We start from the raw sequence: 24858 nt of genomic DNA on the forward strand, positions 1-24858 counted from the left end.
GCACTAGTATACACATTGAAGGGTTTCTGGCCACAAACCAAGAATAAGGAAACTCAAGCCTCCTTATTGTCTGACTCTAGTGTTAATCCCTATATGGAGCCTTATTAATACAAGCTCAAAGCCAGCATTTTCTTGTCGTTGGGGCAGGAAAAACAGCAAATCCTCAAGAACCTTGAGTCTTCTCTGAGGATTTGAATGACTCATTTTTAAGTACAAATCTGTAAAGCACTTTTCTCTCCATAGTTATAGCAACAAGCTTTGATAAATCCTTTCCACAGAAAGACCAAAAGATGGCAAGTAGCTCTAACCTTTCTAAGGGCTTTAAGGAGTCATGCTTACTGTACACATGCCATCCTGTCATTTCATGCTTGGCAGACTGGGGGAAATTGATTGGGGAAAGAGGGGAAAATAGTTCACGTTTCAACACAGACAAAGCAGCAGCTTTTTGGTTTTCCCCACAAAAATTTAAGCAATATTCAGTGTAATTACAACATTGTATTTAAATAAAGTAACTCTAAATTATATGATTAGGTGCCCAAATAATCAATGCATATGTTTACAGAAACGCTGGGTGACTGAATCTCATATCCATGAACAAGAAGATTCTTCTATCAGTTTCAGAAGCTTTCTACCGACAGTTTATGCACTCAAGCATGTCCTAATAGAAGCACCACCTACACACTTCAAGCAGAAACAGAGCGGGACAACCGAACACCCAGTCCCAGAACCAAGAGGAGATCTGGGAAAGGGAGGGGGGAAAGACATCTCTACCCCCCAACTTAAGGGCGTGGGGAGGTTGCAGAGGATGAATACCGAGAGGAATATCAACACGTTACAGAAGGCACAAGCTGTTGAAAGGCTTCTGAAATTCAGTGTCACAAATACGGTGTAGATGCTTCTAATGAACCACAGATAAGATACTCTGTCTTTTTCCAGGTTCTACGCTTGTCACTTCAGAGAGACACTGAAGTACTGCCCTCACAACCGTTTCTGAGATGGGCATCCACACTTGAGAAAGAGGAAGACCTCAGTATCTGGCAGCCTAGTTTGGCTTCAAACACCACCGACCTCCGCAGGATCACTACTCTATAATCAAGCACACTTCAAGGACGTATTGCCTATGCACCTGAAAATTTTGCTAATACTTTGCAATGGCCATTTGAGTACTCATTATTTCCCGTAGAGCTAATTTAACGTCCTCGTGTGTATGACAGCCCCACCAATATTCAGAAATAAAACCCAGAAAAGCCCAACCAGAATAAGATAAAATACAATCGTCCCGTAAACTGAAGACTCTCCAAAAAAACTACTCTGCAACAGAAAAATGCTACAGAGAAGCTGCAGCAAAACTAGCAGTAGAACTTCAAGCTGAACACGCCTTTTCCTGTCTTCTATAATCTGATCTAGCACTTGCAGACATGTCACAGAAGTAAACAGGATCCAGAGGTAAACGCGTATCCTATCATCCTTACTGTATCATCTATGTCTGCAGTTCTATGCAAATGCGGACAGAATAAAATGTCATCACTGCCTCTGCATATTGCAGGTTCATGGCATAGAAAAACCAAACAACATTCAGTGTAATTTGCAAGTAGGGCAAAATATCTATCTGAAGATCAGCAATTGCTGGTAGCAAACATCCAAACCCATCCAAAAGTTATCTTTAACAAGAACAAACCTTTAACACATTCAAAGTTTATCATTCATCCGAGCAATTCAGCTCTCATTCCACTCTTCCATTTTCAGAGAATTGGAAGACTCCTGGACACTATTTCAAAACGCTTCTGTTAACAACTATCACAGCAAATTCAAGAAATACAAGTTCACAGCAAATGCACTGAAGTGAGAGGCAGTGTACAACGTTACTCTTACACAGAAGTGCTTTCCTCGGTGTTACTAGATATGCAGCACCAGCACTAGACACTCCTCAGCTGCCAGTGCCTCAAAGCAAATCTCAATGAGAACAGCAAACCTTTACAACCACGTAACTGAATAGCTCACGAGTACAAATACAAAAGCTAGGAAATGTCTAGTTAAATCGGTATGCATGTTGTAGAATTAAGATAATGGGTGTGTTTATCCAAGTCATTTCAGGAGATTTTTACCGTAAATCAACTTGCAATAAAAAATCTGAAATGTTAATTAGATGTCAGAAAGCGCTAGGCTGATACAGACTAACTCCATAACTAATCCATGTTAGCCATCTGACTAGAAGCCATAGGAGAAATAAGCTCGGTAGATGAAGGAGAGAAAGCTGGAGGATGACCAGAATCCTAAGTGTATGTTACAGGAACTGACTAAGCTACAGAGCCAGAAGAGTCTTTAGTTAACCGTGTTAGTGGAACTATCACCCGAGTGACTTCGGTTTGTAGGGAAATTTGAGGGATTATAATATTAACCACCCGAGAAGTACTGAAGTGGCATATATTGTACTACCCTGTAATTAGCTCTTTCCAGTTTTAAAGCACTACACACGTGTGAACTAATGAATTTTCATAAATACCGTTGTTAGTGGCCAGAAGGCCCCTATTTTTATACCAAGGAAAATAAATCATATTGACTATCCCCATGACCACTAAAGTTAACAAAATGAGGAAGGACACTCCAGTGAACTAGGCATGGAAATGCTGATTTCTAATTCCATTAAAATACAACCAAGTTCTGTTTTTTCCCCTCTCAAGCTGCTATAAAAAGACCACATTGTTTCTTTAGGCTCCTAGCATCATCTCTGGCATTGTAAGTGAAAGATGATGGAGAAAAAATGAAAAAAGCAACAACAGCTCAATGATCTCTCACAAATGTACATATATCTTTAAGTTTTAACCACATACATGCCGAAACTTTAATCTCAAACCCTCTTTCTCTGTATTTCCTATCTGTCCAAGCTACAAATGGCTTCTAGAACTACACACTCTTGCTTCCTTTCCTGCAGAATTTTTGTGCAAATTTTGACATTTTTCACTCCTTATGCATCACTGCTCTGTTCTTCATTTGCTCACTTCTACCTTTGCCCCAAAGTGTCCTATTCCCATGATAAACAATACTTTCCCAGCATTCCTGCCTGTGCTCTCTTAATATGAACCATGTTTTCGGAGTAGCGTCAAACTCAGTCCAGTGAAAAAAGTTAAAACTCACTCAACAGCCTGAAAAGAAGTTAGAGTATACACAATCACATACTCTTCTACCATGCTCAGTCCCAGAATTTTACACTTTTTTTGTGGCACTTTTCCCTCTCTCCTACTCCTCTGATGATTGCTGGTATCTCTCCTTTCATTACATTTTTTGCCACAAGCAGTTGAACTGGAAGTAGAACAATACTTTTCTCTTATTCTCCATTCTACAATGCCAACAATTTTCAGTCTTGAATCCTTACGTCAAGAGTCAGTACTCTACGCAACTGAACTGTCTGCATCTCTTCCAACCTCCCCCTGCTCTACCTCCTGACTCGGGTATGCCTGTCACTCCCTCCTTAACCATTTGCTTCTTCCTTCCACATTACGGCACATGTCTAAACTCTCTGAACACTCTTCTACAAAGCCTGTCAGCAGGTACTGAAAAAATACGTACTGCTTTCAGGAGTATTCTGCCATCCTGCCGCCCACATGGAGCTCTGTCGTAACTTAAGCTGGAAGCTTACCGGGGTAAAACCAAGACTTCACGCTTGGCCAGCACTGATCACCCTGCTTGCACTCAATACAATGACATCATTCAGCTTCTTTTTTTTTTTTCATGTTTATAACTTGGCATAAATATCTCGGGCTGAGATTTTGAAAGGATTTAGGAAATAAGGCAATGTAAGTATAAATAAAGCAGTTACCTTACTTAAACAAAAATTAGTATTAGGACAGTACTCAACTATTAAGAGCACTTAAAAAATATTCTTGAGTTCTGCATAAAACACAACATGATCCATACATATTTTTGCAGAGAACTTCATACAGATTTAGGGATTTCCGAAAGAAAGCAATAGTTTTTTTTCCTCTCAGATTCCAAAGAACACATTCTTCAAATCCTACTCAAAGTGAAACTCTGCACATGCTTCAGTTATGGAAAGAACCTACTTCTCAGAGACTCAAGATGACAGAATAGTAATAGCTCCCTTTTCCTTTGGTACTTAGCCTGAAGTCATTAAACATGCCTAATCAAAGACAAACCAATTTTATTTAACAAATTTTAAAACAGATCACTCCAGCACAGCAATTACGTCACTAGAAGTCACATCTGCACCAGAAGAGGATCTTGACTACAGTAGAGCAATTACCCTTTTATGATCACTTTGAAGGCAAAGTGCAAGAAGCAACAGGTCTCAATAGAAACTTATACAGCTCAGAACTAGGCTGGGCAGGTGACAGGCTACTCAAGCACCTGCCCATTCTGCAATCCCTAGAAGATATTCCATGATCAGGGCAGTACATATTTATAGAGTATTTACACAACTTATTTAAGTCAGACTATGATTACACAACCATTCATAATAGCTCAACAGGAGACATCATCAGCTATTGTTCAGATTCACACTAACACAAAGGTTATTTTTAAGACATAAAAACACAAAGCCACTTAGGTTTAAGAGACCTACAAGAAGAGATTTAATCTATTTTAAGGTTCTCAACCCCCACCCCCACAAAACCCTACGCCACTGGCATTTAGTACACAAGTCTATGAACCAATAAACAGCAAATTTAACTTAAATTCTTCATTTCCTTTTGCAGCATTTGCATGGAAATGGAGCGAAGGGATTTTAGCTGTCACAGACAGTTAAAGCTCCAGCCTAAGAATCAAGCCATGTTTCTTTTTCCTTTCCAACCCCACTATTGAATTGTATACTCCATCTCAACCCCACTATTAAGTTGTATACTCCATCTTCAGCTGAGAACTTCAATATAACAAAAATCTCATTACATGAGTATTAACATAGACGTTTAAAATTAAACAGGAAGTATACAGAGGGAATGTTTGCTAGATTGCTCAAATTGGAATAGAGAAGGGAGTGGTTTTTAAATTCTTCTCATTAACCCATGCATATCTTTTCTTAAAAATCACATTACTTTTAAGATTTCCCTTATTGCAAACCGTTTTTTTTTTTAAGTCGATGCACTAGTTAACAAAGGGTAAAAATAATTATATGGTAAAAACACTACACAGGTACTAGCTTTGTTACAAAACATAAAAGCCCTCTATAACTCAGCTTTCTCACATATGAAATGAGGACAATTATGTCAGAAGCTCTTTATTATTCTTGGTTTTAGAAAAAAAAAGGGGGGGAAGGAGCTAAATGCATCTGTTTGCAATACCACAGTGTAACAGTCTACCATTCAAAAATGCGTAAGATCCATAAGGAGGCCGCTTGATCAGCGTTTTACGGAAAAGCAACACAGGAACAAGAATCACACACACTCACATTAAAAGCATTGAAACAGAAATCTTACCAGCTGGAATTCTCTGCGCCTGTCATACGCGTGCTGGATACCGCTATCCGCCCATAGCGCTCTTATGGCTGGAAGGTACTGTAAAAAAACTGCCGTCTCCACCATGCCTTGCACCACCGTGACCGACCGAGTATCAAAAGCCATCATCGTATCTCCATTACTCTGGTTAGCAGGATCTCCCCAAGGGATATGAAGTTTCTCTCTGGCATCTACAAGGACTCTCACACCTTTAACAACATGAAAGAGCATTGCAATTAGTGTTTCTCAGCATCTACTATTTCACTAGCCTACAAATCTGCAAAGATTCAAACAATGCACTTATTCTGTACAGTCAAAGCTCAATAGGACTATCCACCCAGTAGGAAATCAGAAAGCTGCTGAAAGATCGATTCAAAGCACTACATTTTCAGGTAACATCAAAATTCAGGTATTTGGTACCACAAAAACACAGCCATGATCAACAGTATAATATCCATAGCACAAGTTTAACTCTTGAAAAAGTGCTATTTTTAATTACTAAATACCCAATCTGCGGTACCAAGCAAACTCTTTTACAGATATTTATACTTCCCTCTAATCTCCAGAGCCATTCTACAGTCGTTAAATTTACCTGGCACAAATACAAGACAAATGAAGTATGCTTAAAAGCTTATTTCAGAATACGTTAAACCATCTGACGGCTTATTTTAAGGTTCCCTAGTCTTGTATTCTTATTAACTTGGTATCTAGTTATATCTAATTGGAGAGATTTATCACTGCCTTTAACATTTTTAGAGATTTGAAGACAACATTTACTAAAATCACAGCACTTTCTAAAAAGTATGTTTTTACTTCTTAAGTGCAGAAGGAGTTGTATCATCTAAAGACTTCCCCACACTTTTTGTTGTTGTTGGTTTGGTAAACATTCTCTAGGAGAAACAGAGTATTTTTAAACTTCTCTTATACAGAACTTTTAAAAAAAAACATTGTGATTATACTGATACGAGAAATGCAGGGAAATGAAATCTAGTAGTAAATTTACTGATGAAAAAATAAAAAGAAAAAAAAATCCAGTAAGAATAAGCAACTGTAAAGGCATGGGGCGAGGATAAGGAAATTAAGATGTAGTAACAAATAGCTGTATAATAACATACTTGTTCAATGCCAAAGTTTTTTTTTGACGCTTCATTCTCTTTTCCATAATTTTTCTATCTGTCAAAAGCAATGACCGCAGGAAAGCAGCGTCCAAAAAAGATCTGCAGTTTCTACGTGTATGCTTTCACAGAGTAGGAAGTACCTTACTTTAATAATAAACTATAACCTGGTCAACATCCATGTTGATTTCTACCGCCTTGCTATTTATAGTTTTTCCAGGCTTGATTCATAAACAGTTTTGTAGAACAATTCTCCTTAAGAATTACTAGACCTCAGCCTCCTTCAAGAGTGGGGCTGAGGTCTGACAACGCTTTGCCGTTTCGCGAAACTTAGTTAAGACTTTGTCCAGCTATTACACAGTTCAAACCGAAAATCTGATCAGCGATTTAGATAAGAGAAAGAAAATAAGTACGGATGACCAATTAAGTAAGGATGACAGCAGTGAAATCAAGAGCCCGCTCCTAAACCATGTGTGGAAGTTTTGGCAATGCATCTATGAAAAGTGGCTCTGCGTGCGGGTTTCTGCTGATTGATGTGTCAGCCTAGCTTCCAACACGATGGCAACGTTTCTTCCACTGAAGTGAAATGCAGACAGCGCTTCCTCCTCGGGCACAGGACACGTCTCATCCTCACGCACTTTCAGGTGCATCTTTCCCCCATCCGTTGTCGCCCATTACTGCCGTCGCGTTACCAGGAAATGGCAAGGCTCGGGACCTTACGGACTGAAACCGCTGCTCCCACGGCAAGAGCTGAAGCCGCCCTCCGCAGCACGGCGGGCCGCACCCGGGCCAGCGCCCGCCGCGGGGGACGCCCCGTCACGGCAGGAGTGACATCCCGCGGGCCCGGAGGGGGGCTGCTCCCGCCGGCCGGGGCCGCTCGTCCTCGGCGGGAGGAAGGGTGAGGCGCCCGAAACGAAAGCGCCGACCGTGCGGGAGGAGGCAGCGACCGGCGGCTCTCACCGGCCCGACGGACCCCCCGCTCCCGCCCTGAGGGCGCCATCCCCCCCGCCCCTGAGGCCGGGCCCCCGCAGGCCGCCCGCCCGGTGCCCGGCGGGGCGGGCCGGCCCCGCCGCCGCCGCTCACCCACCCTTGATCACGTTGCTGTAGATGGTGGCGCGGAACTCCTCGCGGGCCGCCCGGTCCCAGTCCTGCCCGTGGATGATCCGCATCTGCTTGAGGAAGGTGGACTTGCCGCTCTCGCCCGCGCCCAGCAGCAGGATCTTGACGAGGCGCTTCACGTACGTCTTCTCGCGGTTGAGGCACTTGTCGATCTCCTTGGACTTGCGCTGCTGCTCGGCCTCGCCGCTGGTGAGCAGGCAGCCGGGGAAGCAGCCCGACAGCACGGAGCGCGACGGCAGGAAGTCCGCCATCTTAGCGAGCACTGCCAGCGAGGGGAGCGGCCGCCCGGCCCGGCCCGCACCAGCCCGCTCTCTGCCCGCGCATGCGCGCCCGACGCCCCGCCCCACCCTGCCATGTGACGCCCTCCCTCCCGCCTCACACGCCCGCTCACGTGACCGCGGGGCGCCGCTGCCCGCCGGCAGCGACGGCCCACGTCACGTGACGCGCCCAGTCCCCCTCCGCAGCCCGCCCGGGGTGGGGTGGGCCGTCACGTGACAGCGGCTCGCTACCTCCCTTGGCGGGAGCCCCGCCCACGAGCGGCGCCTCAGAGGAAATGGCGGGAGGGGGCGGCGCGGCCGGCCTTGCCTCCGTTACCGGCGGGGCCGCCTTCCCGGCCGTAACCGAAGCGAAGTGTGCGCTCGCGTGAGGGAAAATGAGGCCCAGGCTCAGCCGGTCCCGGCGGCGGCACTTCTGCCACGGCCCCGCAGCCGCTGCAGGGCAGCTGACAGGCGAGCGGCCGGGGGAGGTCAGCTCCCGGTCAGGGGGACAGGGTGAAGCTTGCCAGCTAAGCAGTTTTTGTTCACGGTACAAAAAGAAAATAGTTTCGTTAAAACGCTTTGAACAATTTGGCACGTACTTCCTCTTTGCTGCTCTGAGGAGAGCTTTCCAGTACTGCTGGGATACGGGCACCAGGCTGAACAAACACCGGCTCTGGGCCTCGCGCGGGGGCCGTGTGCAGGCAGTGATAAAAAGCGAGTGGAACATTTTATCCGCTTCTAAGTTAAAAGAAAAAGACAGTATTTTCAAGTGCTTAATAGTAAAATTTTCCTAAAAGTTGACAACTGTTCACATGAGGGGTAGAGCAGATAATAAGCAAGGACTGAAAATCCCACTCTTCATGTGACCCATCCCTGAGCACAACTGTTCTGTTCGTCATTTGTGCCAAAAATTAACTTACCATTAATTACACCAGCATAGTGCAAGGTGATACAGCTGCTGCCTACACAGAAATACACAGACTGAAGATGCGGTCTGTAAGATGAAATGCAAAAAGATACAGTAACCTTTTGTATTATTTTGGTTATTGATGCAATTTTTCAAAACTACCCAGAGAAGTCTTACGTACAATGCGTTGGTCAGATCAGCAAGTCTGTGGTCTCAACACACCTGCTCGCTGACACACTGGTTATGTTCTGTAGGCATAAGGACAGATATAAAACACATATGACTGGAAAGCGAGCACACGTGCATATGTGGTGTAGCTCAGCTGCAAGCACATACGTCCATGTCATGCTTTCCTGACATGGCTATTTATAGTGTGCAAATCACATACATGCAATTACATATGCAAAGATTACATTAAACATTTGTTTCTCCTTACATCTCCTTAACTTTGATATCCGCTTTTTCTCTCAATGTCTTTCTGCCTTTTTTCTAACAATAATCTTAAGTTAGAAAAAGGAAGAAGTGACTGAGGAAACTGTGAGATGAGTTTAGCACAAGGAAATGTCATTTTGCCTCAACTGGAATGATCTTCAAAATCTGTGATGAGTGTTCACACCTTAGACAGAGGATGGCCCCACATGGAGGTAAATTCCACATGAATTATTCCATATGGAAAAAAAAAAAGCACTTCTCATAGGAGAGCAGGACATGGTATAAAATTAATATAGTCATCCAACAAGCACATCCTGGTGGTTTTGGTACAGATGTGGAAGCCAGTAATTCCCGAGCTCCAGTTCAAGTTTTAAAACTAAGTGATCTCTGCTGGCTTGACACAGCTCTCATCTCACCTTCAGAAATGCAGAGGACTCCTGAGTTTCTGCGGTTCCTCTTGGAGTTAAGTAGTTTTCAGCCAATGAAAATCCTACCAATGTTTCTGCTTTTGTGCTTCGTGTCTGCAAAGTGAAACTGGTAACAGCACTTGCGCTTTCCTTCAAAAACTTTTATGTCCTTGCTAAGGGAAAATGAACATTTATTGCTTCTTAGTGAAGGAGAGAGTTAAAGAAACCAAGAACAAAACACAGAAACAATATTGGTTGCCTACTTTTTGAGAAGCTAATTAACACCTACCAGGGAAGTATAACCAAAAAAACATATGCCATAAGCAGTAGAAGCAGATTAAGAAAATCATAGTCATGCAGCAGAGAAGATAAACAGCCAAGCTTGCGCAAGGGTGGCATAATGAGCTCTTGCCTTCCAGGCCAGCAGCGAGATGCAGCTAAAACCTGGACTACAACAATAAAAGATGAATGAATGAAGAGTAAAAGCTGTTTTCTGTGTCTGTCAACAGCAGTATCACCTTCCTAACCCGGGGCATCCCTCACCAGAGGCCAGAACTGCTTCAGGACAAACAGGCATCTTCGAGGGCTACCTGTGCTTGCTTCCGTCTCTCGCTGGTCTCCCTGGTAGTCTCAGTTTTGCCCTTTTCCTTCCTCTTTTTCCTCCTTTCACTTCACTTTCCGCCATGAACTTGCCTACCCGGTGCCTTTGCTAAAGCCTCCCTTTGCCCTGGCCTCTCCCTCCAGCTGCCCCACATAACCATCACGCTCCAGGCATCTGCTTCCTGCTGTCCCTCTCCGCGCACGTCCCTTCCACTCCTGCCACCCCGCTCTCAAATTTGTCACCTCATTCTCACATACTGTCATTCCACGTTTCCAGCTGCCCAAGTCACCTAAGTCTTGGGTAGTCCCTGGCCTCCTCCCAGTGCTGCCCTACCTCCTCTACCCTTCACGTTCCCAGCGGCTGGCAAGCCCTCCAAAACCTCCTAGCTATGCCATTCCCAATCTCCTGGCGCAGGAGCATGGCTCTCAGCGTGCTGCAGAGCGTGAAGGGCTATTCCTGCACTGAGGATGATGGTGTTCCCTGGAGAGGACACTGAAGTAGGCTCAGCGTCATCCAGCTCAGCAGGGGAAGCCAAATAGCTCAGTCCTGGGTCAGGTGTTAACCCAGCTGCATCCTCTCGCCCCAGCAGCCAGGCTTCATCTCTAAGGCAGGGTGCGTAAGGTCTTTCTCTGTTTTGCCTTTTTCCTTCCTCTTTGCCACTTCTTTCCTTAGCTTTCCTGTCCCTGGAAAGTCCAGGAGTGACGGGAAGCAAATGCTGCCCATTTGTGCTCACAGCTCTTCCCATGTGGCTGCTAAGGAAGCTTCTCATTTCAAGTGTTCGTGCCCTACCAGACAGGACAATGGACTCTGTTTTAACGATTGCCTTGCTGGGAGACCTGAGATTAAGTCACGTCTCTCTCTATGCCACAGTTTGCACTTTTTTTTTTTTTTTGGTGAACTGCTTTGAAATCCTCCTGGAAGGAACTGTGTACTGAAATTCAGCCTGCACTTGCCACGCTCGCAGTACCATTCTCGTTGCTTCACTTACGTTACCCCTTCCTTCCCCTCAGGGCCGTCCCCAGTTTCCTTAGATAGAAAGGTAGTTTACTCACCACATGCCTTTTGTGTTGCATGATTCAACTTCTGATGTGTGAAGAAGGGGCAACCACGTAGGAAATGTGATCTTTAAAAAAAGGGGGGATTCCCTCTGCAGTGCTTTCCACAAGAGAAACTGTCAAGAATTGTGAGTGAGTCTGTTGAGAACGATCACAGCTTATGGGCTCTTCACCAGAAGAACAGAGGCACAAAATTCAACTCTCACCAGACCTTTCCCCGGCCAGGACACACTCCATGGCCTCGGGTGCAGGCTGAGAGTGATCTGTGGGCTCTGGAGAGGGCTTGCACGATTGACCTGTGATGAATTGACCACGAGTGTATTTTCACTGTAGCATCTTGTACCTCCTGCGCAGGGTATGAACATCCATGTAAACTGGCAGTTACATAAATAGCACTACACTTACTGTAGAAAGCAGGCACTGGGAGGTAAAGCAGGCTCCCCAGGAAATGTCTTTTGTCATTATTTGGGGTGCAAAAAGGCCAGGACTAACTTGTGGAGCCAGAAATCAACAGGGAGTCTGCATAGCTGCTGCTGGTGCTCTCTGCCGCTCTCCCCCGCCATTTGAGTCCCTTCCTTTCTTGACCGACAAATTCACCCATAAAATGGCCAGACTGTGTCAGGGACTGTAGAATTGTTTGCTCTCCACAAGTGCAGGTTTCATGATTAGAGGCCCAGGAGTGTCTGCCCTTTACAAGCTTGTATAATCTGATTTAAATGCCTTGTGCTTCACGTGGCAGATCTGCATTAACTGCTGGGGTAGTTCACCTGGGCAGCAGGTGAAATGCAGTTCATCTCTGATCTTGTGTTTGGTGGTTTGGGTCGTTTACAAATGTTATCACAGCTGAATTTACATTGGTCTCACTGAATTTACATTGGACATCTTCTATAGCAAAGACACAAAATAGCTTTATAATGGAGAGAGAGATACCCGTAGGCTTTATTTTAGCTTGTCAGAGAAGACTAGAAAAAAATCCACACCTCATCTATGAGGGGGTGTCTGTGGCGGATCAGCAGGATTTAAAATTACCGGGAGCTTTGGAGCTCAGCAAGGTTGAAGAGCTCACACCTCGGCTTGAGCTTTTCAGAGCCATTTCTCCTGGATCTCCTGCAAGGAAATTTTGTTCTTTCTGAATTCATTTGTAGACCCAGTTTTCAAATGTTTCTAATTAATAAGACACCAAAATCCCTCTGTGGAACTGTTAAAGTCAGTATTTTGGGGTGAAATTACCATTTTTGCTCCTCTAAGTATGTGGGGCACATGCAGTTGGTGGTGATTGATCCTTTACTTAGGTCAGTGTTTGCACCTCACTTAGAGTACATCTGGTACTCTTCCACCACCCAGGAGGGGGAAGGAAAACAGCCGTTTAGAGGAACCATTTGTAGTTTGTAACAAGTTTTCCCAGTTTACCTACCAAATCAAGAAATGGAGCTACATCTTTTTATGCGCTATTTACCCTGATATTATGTCCAGAAGAATTATTCACATGTATAGACATCCCATTCTGCCAGTATCTGTCTCTCTCAAACAGAGATGGAATCACTTTTGTTAGCTAGCATCATCAAAATGCCTGCATGCCTTCACTGTCCTTTCCCTTGCTTCCTCTGACTCCACTCTCAGTTCCCTCTCTCCTGCTGTTTGCCTCCAGGACCGGCCGTGCTACTGGAGTTTCTGTCACCTTGGCGTTTCAGAGGGCCACCAGGATCTGAGCTGTGTTTTGGAGAACCAAACAGCACCTCAACACTTGAATTATGAGACACTGCAAACGTGTGAAGAACTCTCCTGCTCCTTTCAGCCACCAGCTGATGCCTTGAAGCATGAGGTATGATAACTTTGATATTAGCATGTGGAATGACAGAGGTTACTCATAATCGTAAAGTCACCTAGCAGCACAGAGCAGAGAAGGCTGGAAAAGCCTTCTGGAAAGTAAGGAGCGTCTGTTAACTGGTGGCTGCTGTGACTCACGGGGGGATTTCACATGGGAACGACTCCGAGCAGACACAGCAGAAAGGCCTTCCACAGCACTGGCTTGCACAGACACTGTGAAAGGGCAGAGATAAAACACTTCCATGAGGGCAGCAAAGTAGCTGGGAAAGCAGCCCGTGCCTTCAGGGTATTACTATGAATGGAAAAAGCGTTCTGCTCCAAGCGCAGAGCAAATGTACTTTCCTCACGTGTGCGAACCACAGATCATAACGTCAGAACAGTCACAAACACCGTGGCGGGGAAGGCACTGCCCTGAGAAACAGCTATGCACGTGTGTGGGAAGCGTGGGCGCTCCCTGTGTGACTTGGAAACACGGATGTGTAGTGTGTGATGTGCACGCAGATGGGGGGGGTATAAATGTGTCTGCGGCCACATGGGAGCATGCCGGCAGCGTTGGGTGGGACCTGCCGCTCATGGAGAGCGTGGTCTGAGCGTCTGCTCAGTACGCGTACACGTGGCACCCCGTGCACACCGAGGTGTGAGCGCACAGCGAGGTGTGGGTGCTCATCCTCTGTGTGGTGTGCAGGGAGGGAGGCACACAGCATGTGTAGGTGCGCGATGTGCAAAAGGCAACGTGCTCACGTGGCTGGCAGGAATTCCTGGGAATGCCTCATAGGAGCCTTGGCACAATTAGATTTTGTCTGAGTGAGGACTCAGCCCTCTCCTCCTGCCCGGCTGTGCTGGCAGGCCGAGCCCTGGGCAGCAGGAGGAAATTCCACTGTTTTCTGAAGAAACCAGAGAAACGGAGCTCTTGGTTTCCAGTGCTGCCAGTCAGGTACTGTTCCCCCACCCACTGGCATGAGACAGCTCCATCGTGAGGAAGCACTCTGTAACCCCGTGGTCTTCCTCTGGTCACCGGTAGTCACAATTTCCCCACATGGCAAAGCCACCGACTCCCCAAAAACCGCCCGGCTGGCTCCTGCACCCGCAGCTGAGCTAGACTGAGCTGAGCTGAGCTGAGCAAGGCTGGTGGCATTCAAGGAGCAGATGCCTGAAGCGCTGCTTACCCCTTGCACATGCACAACGCTCAGTCACAACAGCTTGGTCTTAGGTGCCCTTGTTTTACCCTGGCTCCAGACTAGGAGTATTTTGGGCAGGGATTCTCCTCTCTCCAGAGGGGAGCAGTGAGTGGGGGCTTTGCCAGCTCCTGCCTCCCCCTCCCTAATGCCACCTGCTCTGCACAAACACCCTTCTTTTGTAAGGGCTGTTTCCAGTGTGACTACCACAGACAGCTACAGGCACCCAGCACCTTCCAGAACCACGCCATACCTCCATCGGCCCCCTCCCCTGCACCCAGCGCTGCCCCCTCCTTCCCCGCCTGTCCAGGCCCCGCCCCCGGCGCGGGCCGAGCGCGCTCCCACTAGCGCCCCGAGGCGGCAGCCGCGCTGCCCCTCGCCTTCATGTAAATGAGCGTGGGGCGGCGGGTGCTGATTGGCTGCGGCGCGCAGCGCTGGCGCCGCCCCCGGCAGGGAGAGGAGGCGGTGGCGGGTGGCGGGTGGCCGCAGCCAGGTGCGCCGGGCCGGTGCCGCCGCTCCGCCAGCCCGCTCCGCCCGCCGTGCTGCCCGGCCCGGCACCATGACCGTCACACGGCTCGACCAGGGCCAGCGCCACCGGCCGCGGATGGCCTTCCTGAAAAAGGTGAGGGCTGAGCAGCGCCGGGGTCAGCCGCACCGCGCTGGGCATCAGCATCGGCGGCACGTCGGGGCGGCGTCCGGGCAGGGCGATGCGGTGTGCGGGGCAGCGCTGACCGGTGCTCCGGGCGGGAGGACCCGTGTTCATAGCATCCTGCCCGGCCACGGCTCTCCGGGGCCCCGCTGGGGATGTGGAGTCCGAGGGGTGACAGCCCCATCCCCAGGGGTTTACGGCTGCAACCTGTTGCGGAGCCCCGTGGATCCCAGCTGGCTCCGGGGTTCAGGCTGGGGGGCTGAGGGGCAACATGTGCTGAAGTCACAGAGGAAATAAAACTGTATTTGATTTTGATTTTTTTTTTTGTAGCTTAGCCTCAGCTGAATTATTCTCCTGACACGTTTTCTCCCTCTCCCATCTTTTTCCCCAAAGACCCTCAAAACTGTGTCATTTCCCAGGGGAAAAACCATCACCTGTAGCGCCAGGCCACTCAGTTCAGCTCTGGGCCATGGTGGGTCCAGTGCATGCATTCCCAGTGCTTCCACCTGATGTCCACTTTCGGAGGATGTATCATGGCCAACTGTCTGCTTTCTGCCTCTTTCCACTTTTCAGAAACGAGCGTATTTGTGACCAGAAACAGTTGAAAGAGTGGGAAGATGTATGCGTACACTTTTGGATGCGATGCGTAATTTTTTTTTTTTCTGTAGCATTCATTCAAAAGTGTAGCCAGTTTTAGTATAACTGGTATCTGCAGATTTTAAAAAGCAGAGTGTTAAGCTAGCTTTTCTCCCACCCACCTCTTCTGCCTGTGGCTTATCCTGTTGAGTGGAATTAGCTGAATTTCCAGTGACAAGTAGAGCCAGCCAGTTGCTGTTCGAGTCGTAGTTAGCTCCTGCAACACCCATGACCTGAGGAGGATTCCAGGGGAAGAAGGGGGGAAATTTGGAGCTATTCAGTGCTGAGGTATGAGCCTGGCAATACAAGCACAGTACTTTTTATGCTAGAGGAAGTAAAGAAGGTATTTTCTTTGGTGCTGTGTCTTTCAAGGTAAATTTGGCTGGGGAGCCCTGCCAAAGGAAATACTCTGGGCCAAATTCTGCACTGAGTAATATTCCGTGGAGTTGCGTGCGGGGGTGCAGAGGAGAAGCTGTGTGCTTTGAGAAAACAACCTCCAGCAGTGGTGCTTTAGCTGCTCTGTAGGAGCATAGCAGTCTTTGCAAAGTGCTCTGAGTTCCTCAGGTGGGAAGATCTGTTAAAACACAGCAAACCGCTCTTACGGAGCATGCGCCACTCACGCTGTGAGCAGCGAGAGGGTTTGAGTAGTTCTAGTGCTTTGCAAGTCTAAGACTTGTTAGCACGAGGAAAGGAAGCTCCCGGATGGTCAGCAGAAAGGCTTTGGCTCTCATCTCTGCTTTCATTCCTCCTCTGTTTTTTCCAGACCTCAGGGAAGCCGTGAATGGAGCCTCGGCTGTTACATGGCAGTGTGTCTGTATGCGGACAGCCGTGTCCTCAGAGCTCCTCTGAAATACTGAGCACCTTTACTGGTTGCCTGTGGTGGGAGCTGAGGATGCTCGGCATGCATCCAGCGAGCGCCTTGCACGCTTAGATTCGTGAGGAGCTAAAATCCTGGAGAGAAGCTTTGTTAATCGCTTAAGTCTGTGCTCAAGCTGGCCCACATGCTGTAACCGTGGGTTTGCGCCAGCCGCACAGAGGGATTCCTGCCATGCTGTCAGGCTGCTGGCCCAGTTGCACCTTTGCAGCTGCTATGCGTCTCCGTGTGCTGGTTCTCCAGCAGGCAGCTTGTGACTGCAGCAATCCTGCCATCGGACAGGGGGAGAAGAAAGGGGTTTGCTTTGGGGGCCATGGGCAGTGCCATGTACTTGCTGTGAGGCTGCTCTGCATGACTTTGGCTGGATGTAGAGCGTGGTCTTCATGGCCGAACCACGGGGGAATCTGCGAGCCCCCTCCAAGTCCCTGCAATGCCTGCTAGTCCATGAAATACCCATGACTAATGCTTAGGTTGTTTTATTCTATTTTTTTCCCTTCCTAAACTGTCTTGGTAGGAAGAATATTGGCACAAAAGTCTGTCGGGACAGGAGTAAGCCTCTGAAATGCATTTTGGCTACATGCGCTTGGCCAGATGCGGGAAGAGCTTAAATCAGCCCAAGCTTTTTGTGCCTGTGCCTGCCCCAGCAGCCAGGATCTGGCCTCCGATGGGCATCAGCTGGCAAAGCAGGAGGCAGCGCTGGGCAGGGTTGTGCTCTCCAGCGGCTGCTGGTCTGTGTATTTTTCCTTGCTGTGCTACATGAGCTGCATCGTGACTCATACCTCGTGGGTAGGGCTGATGGATGCCTTTCGCCTTTTTCCTCTGCCTCCTCTTTATTCTGGTCCCTGATGGCTCCTCCCGAGGCAGCTCTGCAACCCGGGAGGGACTGGCCTGGGATCGGCAGCGTGGCCAGGGACTTCTCCAGCCCAGCTTCGATTCTTCAGGCTTACACTCTCCAGCAGCTGCTGGCCCTCATCTACCTGGATATTTCTCGAGGTGTGTGAGCATCTGAATCATGTTTTTGCTGGCAGGAGCTATCCATCGGACTCCTGCTCTCTGTTAAAGTGAGGCCCTGGATATGGCTGGAGCTGAGCCTTAAGCCAGCCTCAGCCTCATCCCATCCTCCCTTTCCCTATTCCAGACGGGGCGATGCTGATGCTACGCATTTCTGCGGACCATCGCACCGAGCATGACACGCTCCGAGCAGCCCTGGTGAGAGGCGGTGTGCTCGGCCAGGCGGGACCCTGCTTAGGTTTGGTTTTGCTGGTGTGTGGGTTTCAGTAGGAGGCTCGGCCGGAGAGGTGATGGCAGCAGAGTGAGGGAAGAGGGAGCATATGGAAAGAGCCAGCTACAGCCCTGCCCTCCCCAGTCACAGATTTACTTCCTCTGGGTGTGGGATCAGGCCTCCTCCTCTCAGCTTTAATTAAGAAAAAGCAGGAAGTTTTAGGTGGTTAACGATTATTTTTTTAATTTCTTCTTTCTCTGATCATCCATGAATGTGCAAAACAGGATTGTTAGTTGTAGACCTAGAAAACAATTGAATTAGCCTTCTGAGGCCAGAGTTGCGATGAAGGACGGTATTGCTGCCTCGGAAATCAGAGCAGGGAGGGATGATCTTTGCAAACAGTACCAGGCTGTGAGGGGAGATAGAACTGGGCAAATACTCACACAATGGAGAAAGCAGCAGATGTTTAATTATAGCACCAGGAGTGGGCACTCGGCTGCGAGCTGCACCTTGCTGGGAAAATTTGTCTTTGTTACATCTGAAGCAAAGATGCCTCTGTCTGGGTTGACGCTGAGAGGGGCTGAACGCCTCACCTTGGGAGTGTTTTGCTGTTACGTGTCAGAGTCTTGGCACCCAGAGCCTGATGCTTCTGCGGTGTGGATGCCCTGACCCTGGGGAACTGGCGGGTGCCGAAAGGGTAAAGCTCAGAGAAACAAGGATGGGAAATGCACCCGGAGTAACTCACCCACGCAATCCATCAGCAGTCATCTGTCCCCACTGATCCCTCCCATGGGAGAGCATCCGTGCTGGATCCCCCTTCTCCAGAACCATGGGCACCCCATCAATTGCTGATCATTTGCAGAGGAGACCCTGCCCTTCCCCACCCTTACCTTCCCCGGGGCTTCCCACATGCTCCTGAAATGCAGGGATGCCTTTTGTTATCATTTGCAAGTTGGAGTTTTGCTTTGCCCTCAGTGAACCCGGTGACTTCTTGCAATCAGATGGGGGACAGGCAGTTTTCCTGTTGTCTCCTCTGTGGCTTTCGGGCTGAGATCACCTCCGTGCAGAGATTCCGGTTGATCTGAAGGGAGACCTCGGTGGGGCTCATGTCTCGTGGTGGCTCTGCACTTGAGGTGAGCTCACCCCAGAGCTGGCTCCTTTAGCAGTCCTCCTGCTGATATTTACCTCAGTGCACATCTCCACCCATTAACCAGCATCAGGAAGTGGCTTCTGGCTCTACAAAATTCAAATCAGACTGCTTCCCTGGCCGAAAGCATGACAACATGTGCTAGAGCCCTTAGCAAAGCAAGCAAATGTTCCCACTGAATTTTAACCAGCCCTCCTGGCCTCCCGCCGGCAGGCTGGTGCTGATAGCAACTCCTAATTGCCAGCAGAGTGTTCCCGTAGGAGAAGAGGGAGAGACAGGCTGACTTTTGATCCGCAAAGTGCATGGTTTGCAGCCAGAGCAGCAGGCACCCCCCAACAGCAGGTCCCTGGCTCATCTCACTTGTTTCTTTTTAATATATGTTATTTCTCCAACGACAAGAGGGAGCCCGGTGGGGTATGAATGCAACAAGAGTCTGGAGCTCTTTGGTCGTTGAAGAAAGGGAACATGCTGTGCTGGGAGGCTCTGTGGGTTTCTGAGCCAATTCCTCTCTCTTGGCTGGTAAAGACCCGTCTCTCGAGCCCACCGGGGAGCAAACGGCAGCCCCGTGCTGGCACAGGGTGTGCTGTACTGCCTGTAGAGAACAAGTCCTGCTTGAGCCTGGTGGGACCTGGCCGGGGATCACGGCACTGCGGCACGGTGGTGATGATTACCCCCAGTACACCCGCGTGCTGAGAACGTGCTGTCCGCAGAGCGGACACACAGTTATGGAGAGAGTAAGTGACTTCCCCAAGATCACCCACGTTTGCTTAGAAGGAACTGAATCCAAGTTTCCTAAATTAGTGCCCTGCCTGCTGGACTGTCCGGCCTCGCCTCGTCTCGCACAGCTACGCAGGCATCTCTCCATGCCTGACCTTGAACTTGCTGAGGCTGAAATTGGGGATTCAGTTAAAAGGTCTAAAAAAAGTCATCATATTCCTTTGCTTTGGGTCTGGTTTTACTATTTTAAAATATTTTATGTAAGTATTTATACAAATATTTGTGTGAAATTTTACCAGGCTTCTCCGTTTTAGTATTAATTTGACACTGGCTTTAAAAGCAGTTGAAAATCCATTTTTACTGTCAAGCCCAGAGTGCATCCTGTCACTACAGGCTTAAATCCTCACTGAACTTGGCAAGACTTAGAACCAAAGTCACTGTGGTGCCTGTGAAGACAATACCCTTCATTATGCGTGAGTGTCATCAAGTCGCACTCGTTAAATCCTCTAATCCTAGTTAAAAAGCTACAGCCTCGCCCAAAGTGAATGTGCGGAGAGGCCAAATTGGTCCTGTTGGACCAGTTTTGATTTAATATCTCTGGAAGCAGAAGACAAAAAGAAGAGTATCTTCCACAAAGCCAATGCTCTCACAGCACTCAGATAATCTAAAACAAGGAGATGAGGAGTGTGCCCAACCCCGCCCGTCTGAGCAAAGGATCCCGAGTGCAAGCAGGAGGCTCTTGCGCTTTTGGGATGGTGCTAGCAGGAAGTCAATTGTAAGAGGAGGAAAATACCTTTGAAAATCTTAATATTTAAGGGGGAAAAAAAAAAAAAGAGAGATAATTGGGAACCAGAAATAAAAGAAGTCTGGCCCTGAGGGTGAGACTTATCCTCTGTGACATGATCTGTTAAAAACTTAGGCAGTAAGTCTATAAACGAGTCATCAGCATCCCTCAGGAATCAAAGGCGGGAGATGCTGCCAGATAGGAGGGTGCGTTGCTCCGGACGGTGTCTGCCACGTCCCTGGAGGGACTGAGCTTTGCTGCGCACAGACGGGGCTAAGACCCCGGTTGGGTAGGTGCAGCCGTCCACAGGAATGGCCGGAGAGTCCCTTGGACACCTCCTTCCTATGAGCTGGGCTCTATTTCTGTGTTTGCAGTCTGCTTTCCCACACGTAAATTCTGGTCCCCACTGTAATCGCTCCTTGGCCAGCTTTTCAAAGCCTTGGCTCGGGTGGTGGCTGTGCTTTCTCAAAGGATGAGCTGTTCTCATCTCCCCCGGGTTTGAGCTTCTTGCTCAGCCCCAGAGCAAAGCGGTGTGCTTTTCCGGTTGCTCTTCTAACGTCCTGTCTGGTTATTATCTGCAGACCAGAAACAGAACCTTTGCTGTTTGGTCTCCAGCCGAAATATTGCTTATTTTCTTGGTGCATGGTGCAATATCGACAAGTCTGTGCACAGCTGGGGTATTTGTGCAATAGAAGCACAGATTTTATTTCCTCCCCTTTTTTTCTTTCTTACTGCCCTAGCAAATAACCCACTGAGCCAGAGAAGAACATTTATGGGCAGCACAGATTTTTTTTTTTTTCTTAAACTTGTTTTTTTTTTTTTTTAGCTCAGCTCTCATGGAATGGTTACATCAGGTCCCTCATCTGCTAACCCTGGCTCTGTGTGTGTCCTCTGTGGGAGGGAGTGGCACTGTGAGTCAGTGTGAAAGCTGACATGGTTTGGAGGTGGCATCTCTTATGGAAAGGGGAGGTTTGGAGATGACTGTGATCATTGCATCTGTTCCTGTGGCACGGCACTGCACACCCCTCTGGGATGCTGCCCAGAGCTGCGGTGGTCCTGGGGCTCCCTCCTGTCCACTCCTGTAATATGTCTCATCCTGCCATGCTTTGCAGATTGAAGTGCTTATGATGGAGATGCAGAATCCAGATACGGGCATCAAAACGCAGACGCAGAGGGTGATGATCACGAACATCCCACACGCTGTGGCAGGTAAGAGCTTCGCCGGGGGCGGGGACCAGGCCGAGGGAGTTCATCAAAGAAAAGCTGTGTGTGGACCCCATGGCCACCCCAGGGTTACCACCGCCTGGGTGCACACTGGAGCCCATGTTCCCAAAAATATTTGCTGTACGTCCTTTGAGACATACCCGCTCCCTTTATCTCGTTCTCGCTCGTGTCTCATTTCACTCTTTTCTCTCTGAATCAGAGACACAAAGATTGATAATCATGCGCTTTTAGCTGTCTCATGTGAGTTTAACTCAAGTGACCTTGCGTTCTCTTAGCATACAGGTGAATAGGTGCTTCAGGCTCCAGACCTGTCGTATTCCTGGTGGGGCTGGTTCACAAATAAGGATAAATATTAAAATCTGGTTAAAATAGGCAGACTGGAGTCAGACTGAACTTCAGAAATGAACAACAATCAGTTAGTCTCCCTTTTGAACCTTTTCTGCTAATAATATTTTTTCTTCAGTACGCAGGAAAAGAACAAAATATTCAACCTACTTCTCTGCCTCTAAATGACAGCTTTTCCTCCTTCAAGCAGGCTGAAGAAGAAACAGGCAGGGAGCTGTGCTGTGTCACGTATGGCATTACAGGCAGCTCTTATCGCAGTCTCCTTTGTGCCTGCTAGCTGCTTTCACAGGGCACTATCAGTACCTCTGCTTCCCTGTTCTCCAAGCCTCCACAAAAGCTCTTGTGAGGCATCCTCCACTATAAATATTCACAAATACTGTACCAAAGTTTCCTCCTCCTGCTTTGGTCTTTCTGCAGCACTTTGAAATCCAGAACAAAAACTCCCACTGAAACCAGTGAGCTTGCTCCAGGCAACTCAGGAGACAACTTAGCCAAATATATTAATTTTTCCCCCACTGTATTTGCAAAACCCCGTAGGCCCTGTGTGTTGTTTGCACCAATTTTTTCTAAAAATGAGGAAACAGAGGCACTGAGACAAAGTCACTTGCCCATGGGTACAGTCAGTCAGTGAAAGGGTAAGGAGAATTCGGACGACATCTGAAGCTTGTTCTCAGCAGCATTCTCCATGCATTACAGTACAAACCATATCCTGGCTTACATAGATAGCTATTATGCAGCTGAATTTGGTGGAGTGCTTTGCATCTGCAAAGAATCTGGCCTTGCCTCCCCTAGCTGTTAGTGAATAGTTAAGGCAGCACTGCAGAAAACTTTCCCCTGTACTGAAGATGACGTGCCAACAAGATTTAAGTGCAGGGGGAACGAGTACTTCTCTTGATGTCTGACCAATGTAAAATACCACTTCCTAAAAGTCCATGGCTAGATGTTGTGGAGGGAAGATGCCCATTGGTGCTCATCCCCTTTGCGTGCTGCCTGCTTTATTCTGGTTCCTTAACCAGAATTGCTACAAGTTCCTTCTTGCATAAGTCATAAATTCTAGTCAACTTCTCATAGACAAGAGAGTTGCAGTCTCCTTGCGTGGCAGTCATCACTCTCTAAACTATGATATTTATAGTGCTGCACAAATTGCATATGTACTGATCCGCTTCTGTGTGTTGCAAAAGAGACTGATTCATGTTTAGTGAAGGAATGGTGAAGACATTAGAGCAGTGGACACAGATCCACTGAAGAGAGCTTGGCTTTTCACGTGCAGGAAGCTAACTAGTTAAATTCAGTGTCAGCAAAATGGCTCACGACAGAAAAGGCAAATAAACCTCCATGTTAAATGCACACCTTTGGGGGAAAATGCTTACAGAGAGAGCTGTCTAGAAATGAGTGATGAGATAATCCTTTAATTTCATCTATTTCAGGAAGCAGGCGGTAGGATAAGAGCTCTGAGCCCCTATTAGAAAGTTAAGTCATCACTGCAATGTCAAGAAAGGTCAACACCTCAATCTGCAATCCTAGGGGACATTTGGAGGAAAAGACCCATAATTAATCAGGGAATGAGTGCATTTTTGCCCTGTTTAAGTGGAAGGAGGTTCATGATATTTGCACCCCAGAACATGAAACTAAAACTGCTGGAGGTTTATGCTGAGTATGGGTATGACTGGCCACACCCCACCAAGAGAACTGGGAGAGATGAAGTGTTTGTGAATGCAGAAATCTTGTTTCCCTTTGATGTGTCCTGTGACCACTACAACTTGGATCTGAGATTCAAACATCCCTTCTGCGCTGAAAATCATGTCTTTTAAAGGATTTGAGAGGATGGGTCACTGGTCTCTTACTAAAACAGAGACACGACCGTGCTCTGTAAATCTGGAGATACTTTGCAGTGAATCTTTCAAGATAAGGTGGTGCAAAACAAGGGGCACTTCACCTTTGCTGGGCGTGGAAGCTGTTGCATTGCTTAAGTCCTTTCTAAGCCAACGATGAGGGTTTAAGTGTTGCTCAGGCCACGTGTGCTTCTGCACACTCACGCTGTGCCATCCTGAGGTCACGGCCTGCCTCGGGCTCCCTCTCACAGGGACTGATGCCCGCTTGGTCAGGAGAAAGCCTGAATGACAGCATGGCCAGTGAGAGATCGGCGACGCATTTTATCTCTGTTTCTCTTGCGTGGTGCATTTGAAAGCATGTTTGCAAGAAGGGGTCTATGCACTTGGTGGGATCCAGAGCACAGTGAGGGGTGAGGACTGGAGAGGTCTCGTTTTGACCCATGGATTTTGGCACGCTCCTGATTTCAAGCACCTGACGTTTTCTTTGCTTTACAGGTAATGATATATTGCAGTGGATTCTCCAACGCTTGCAGATCACTGAGGAAGGTGGGTAGAAATGTAAAAATTGAAGCTTTTTCAGCTTTGAGTTGTAAAACTTTAGGTCTCCATAGACAAAACTTCTTAGATTAATTCTTCTCTCCTGAGTAGCAGCTTACTTTTAAATTCCAGTGCAGTGTTTCTGTGCAATCAAAACGTCTGCCTTCTCCATTTTCAGAGGCACTCCACCTGGGGGACCTGTTTGTCAAATATGGATACATCTACCCTCTTCAGGAGCCAAAGAATCTCACCCTTAAGACAGACGGCAGCCTGTACAGGTTTCAAGTGAGTTGTACCTTGTCTAAAGGCATTAGAAGGAGTTCAGCACTAGTTTTAAAAACAGGCAGCTGGGGCAATTCCCCAGGAGCTGTAGTCATGAGACCATGCTGTGTAGCTTTGGTAATCGTTCAGTATGCAGAAGGAAAGAGGAGGGGATCCACAGAGAAGCCTCAGGCCAGTTCCCCCCAGTTCTGTGTGTCAGATTACAGTTTGCAGGCAAACTGTGATACTTCCTTCAACTTGTTCAACTTCAAAATAGCTGTGCTTTCT

General features: G+C 47.7%; 2 protein-coding genes across 4 annotated transcripts in view; one reads left to right on the forward strand and one right to left on the reverse strand.

Annotated features, from left to right (window-relative positions):
- Positions 1-8002, reverse strand: part of GNA13 (G protein subunit alpha 13) — a 29944-nt gene extending 21942 nt beyond the window's left edge. Inside the window, exons 1-2 of one of the 2 annotated variants that reach the window (XM_075169435.1) lie at positions 7650-8002; positions 5430-5656 (exon numbers count right to left, since the gene is read on the reverse strand). In XM_075169435.1, the coding sequence (XP_075025536.1) occupies positions 5430-5656; positions 7650-7932 (510 nt within the window). In that variant the 5' untranslated portion in view covers positions 7933-8002. The remainder of the gene's footprint in view (positions 1-5429; positions 5657-7649) is intronic. The other variant, XM_075169436.1, reaches the window with a different exon arrangement.
- Positions 8003-14812: 6810 nt separating this feature from the next.
- Positions 14813-24858, forward strand: part of RGS9 (regulator of G protein signaling 9) — a 34578-nt gene continuing 24532 nt past the window's right edge. For both annotated transcript variants that reach the window (XM_075169439.1, XM_075169437.1), the window contains exons 1-4: positions 14813-14964; positions 21484-21580; positions 24268-24318; positions 24488-24594. In XM_075169439.1, coding sequence (XP_075025540.1) covers positions 14902-14964; positions 21484-21580; positions 24268-24318; positions 24488-24594 — 318 coding nt within the window. In that variant the 5' untranslated portion in view covers positions 14813-14901. The remainder of the gene's footprint in view (positions 14965-21483; positions 21581-24267; positions 24319-24487; positions 24595-24858) is intronic.

This window comes from Calonectris borealis, chromosome 20, assembly GCF_964195595.1.
Source record: "Calonectris borealis chromosome 20, bCalBor7.hap1.2, whole genome shotgun sequence".
In the NCBI taxonomy this organism is placed as follows: Eukaryota; Metazoa; Chordata; class Aves; order Procellariiformes; family Procellariidae; genus Calonectris; species Calonectris borealis.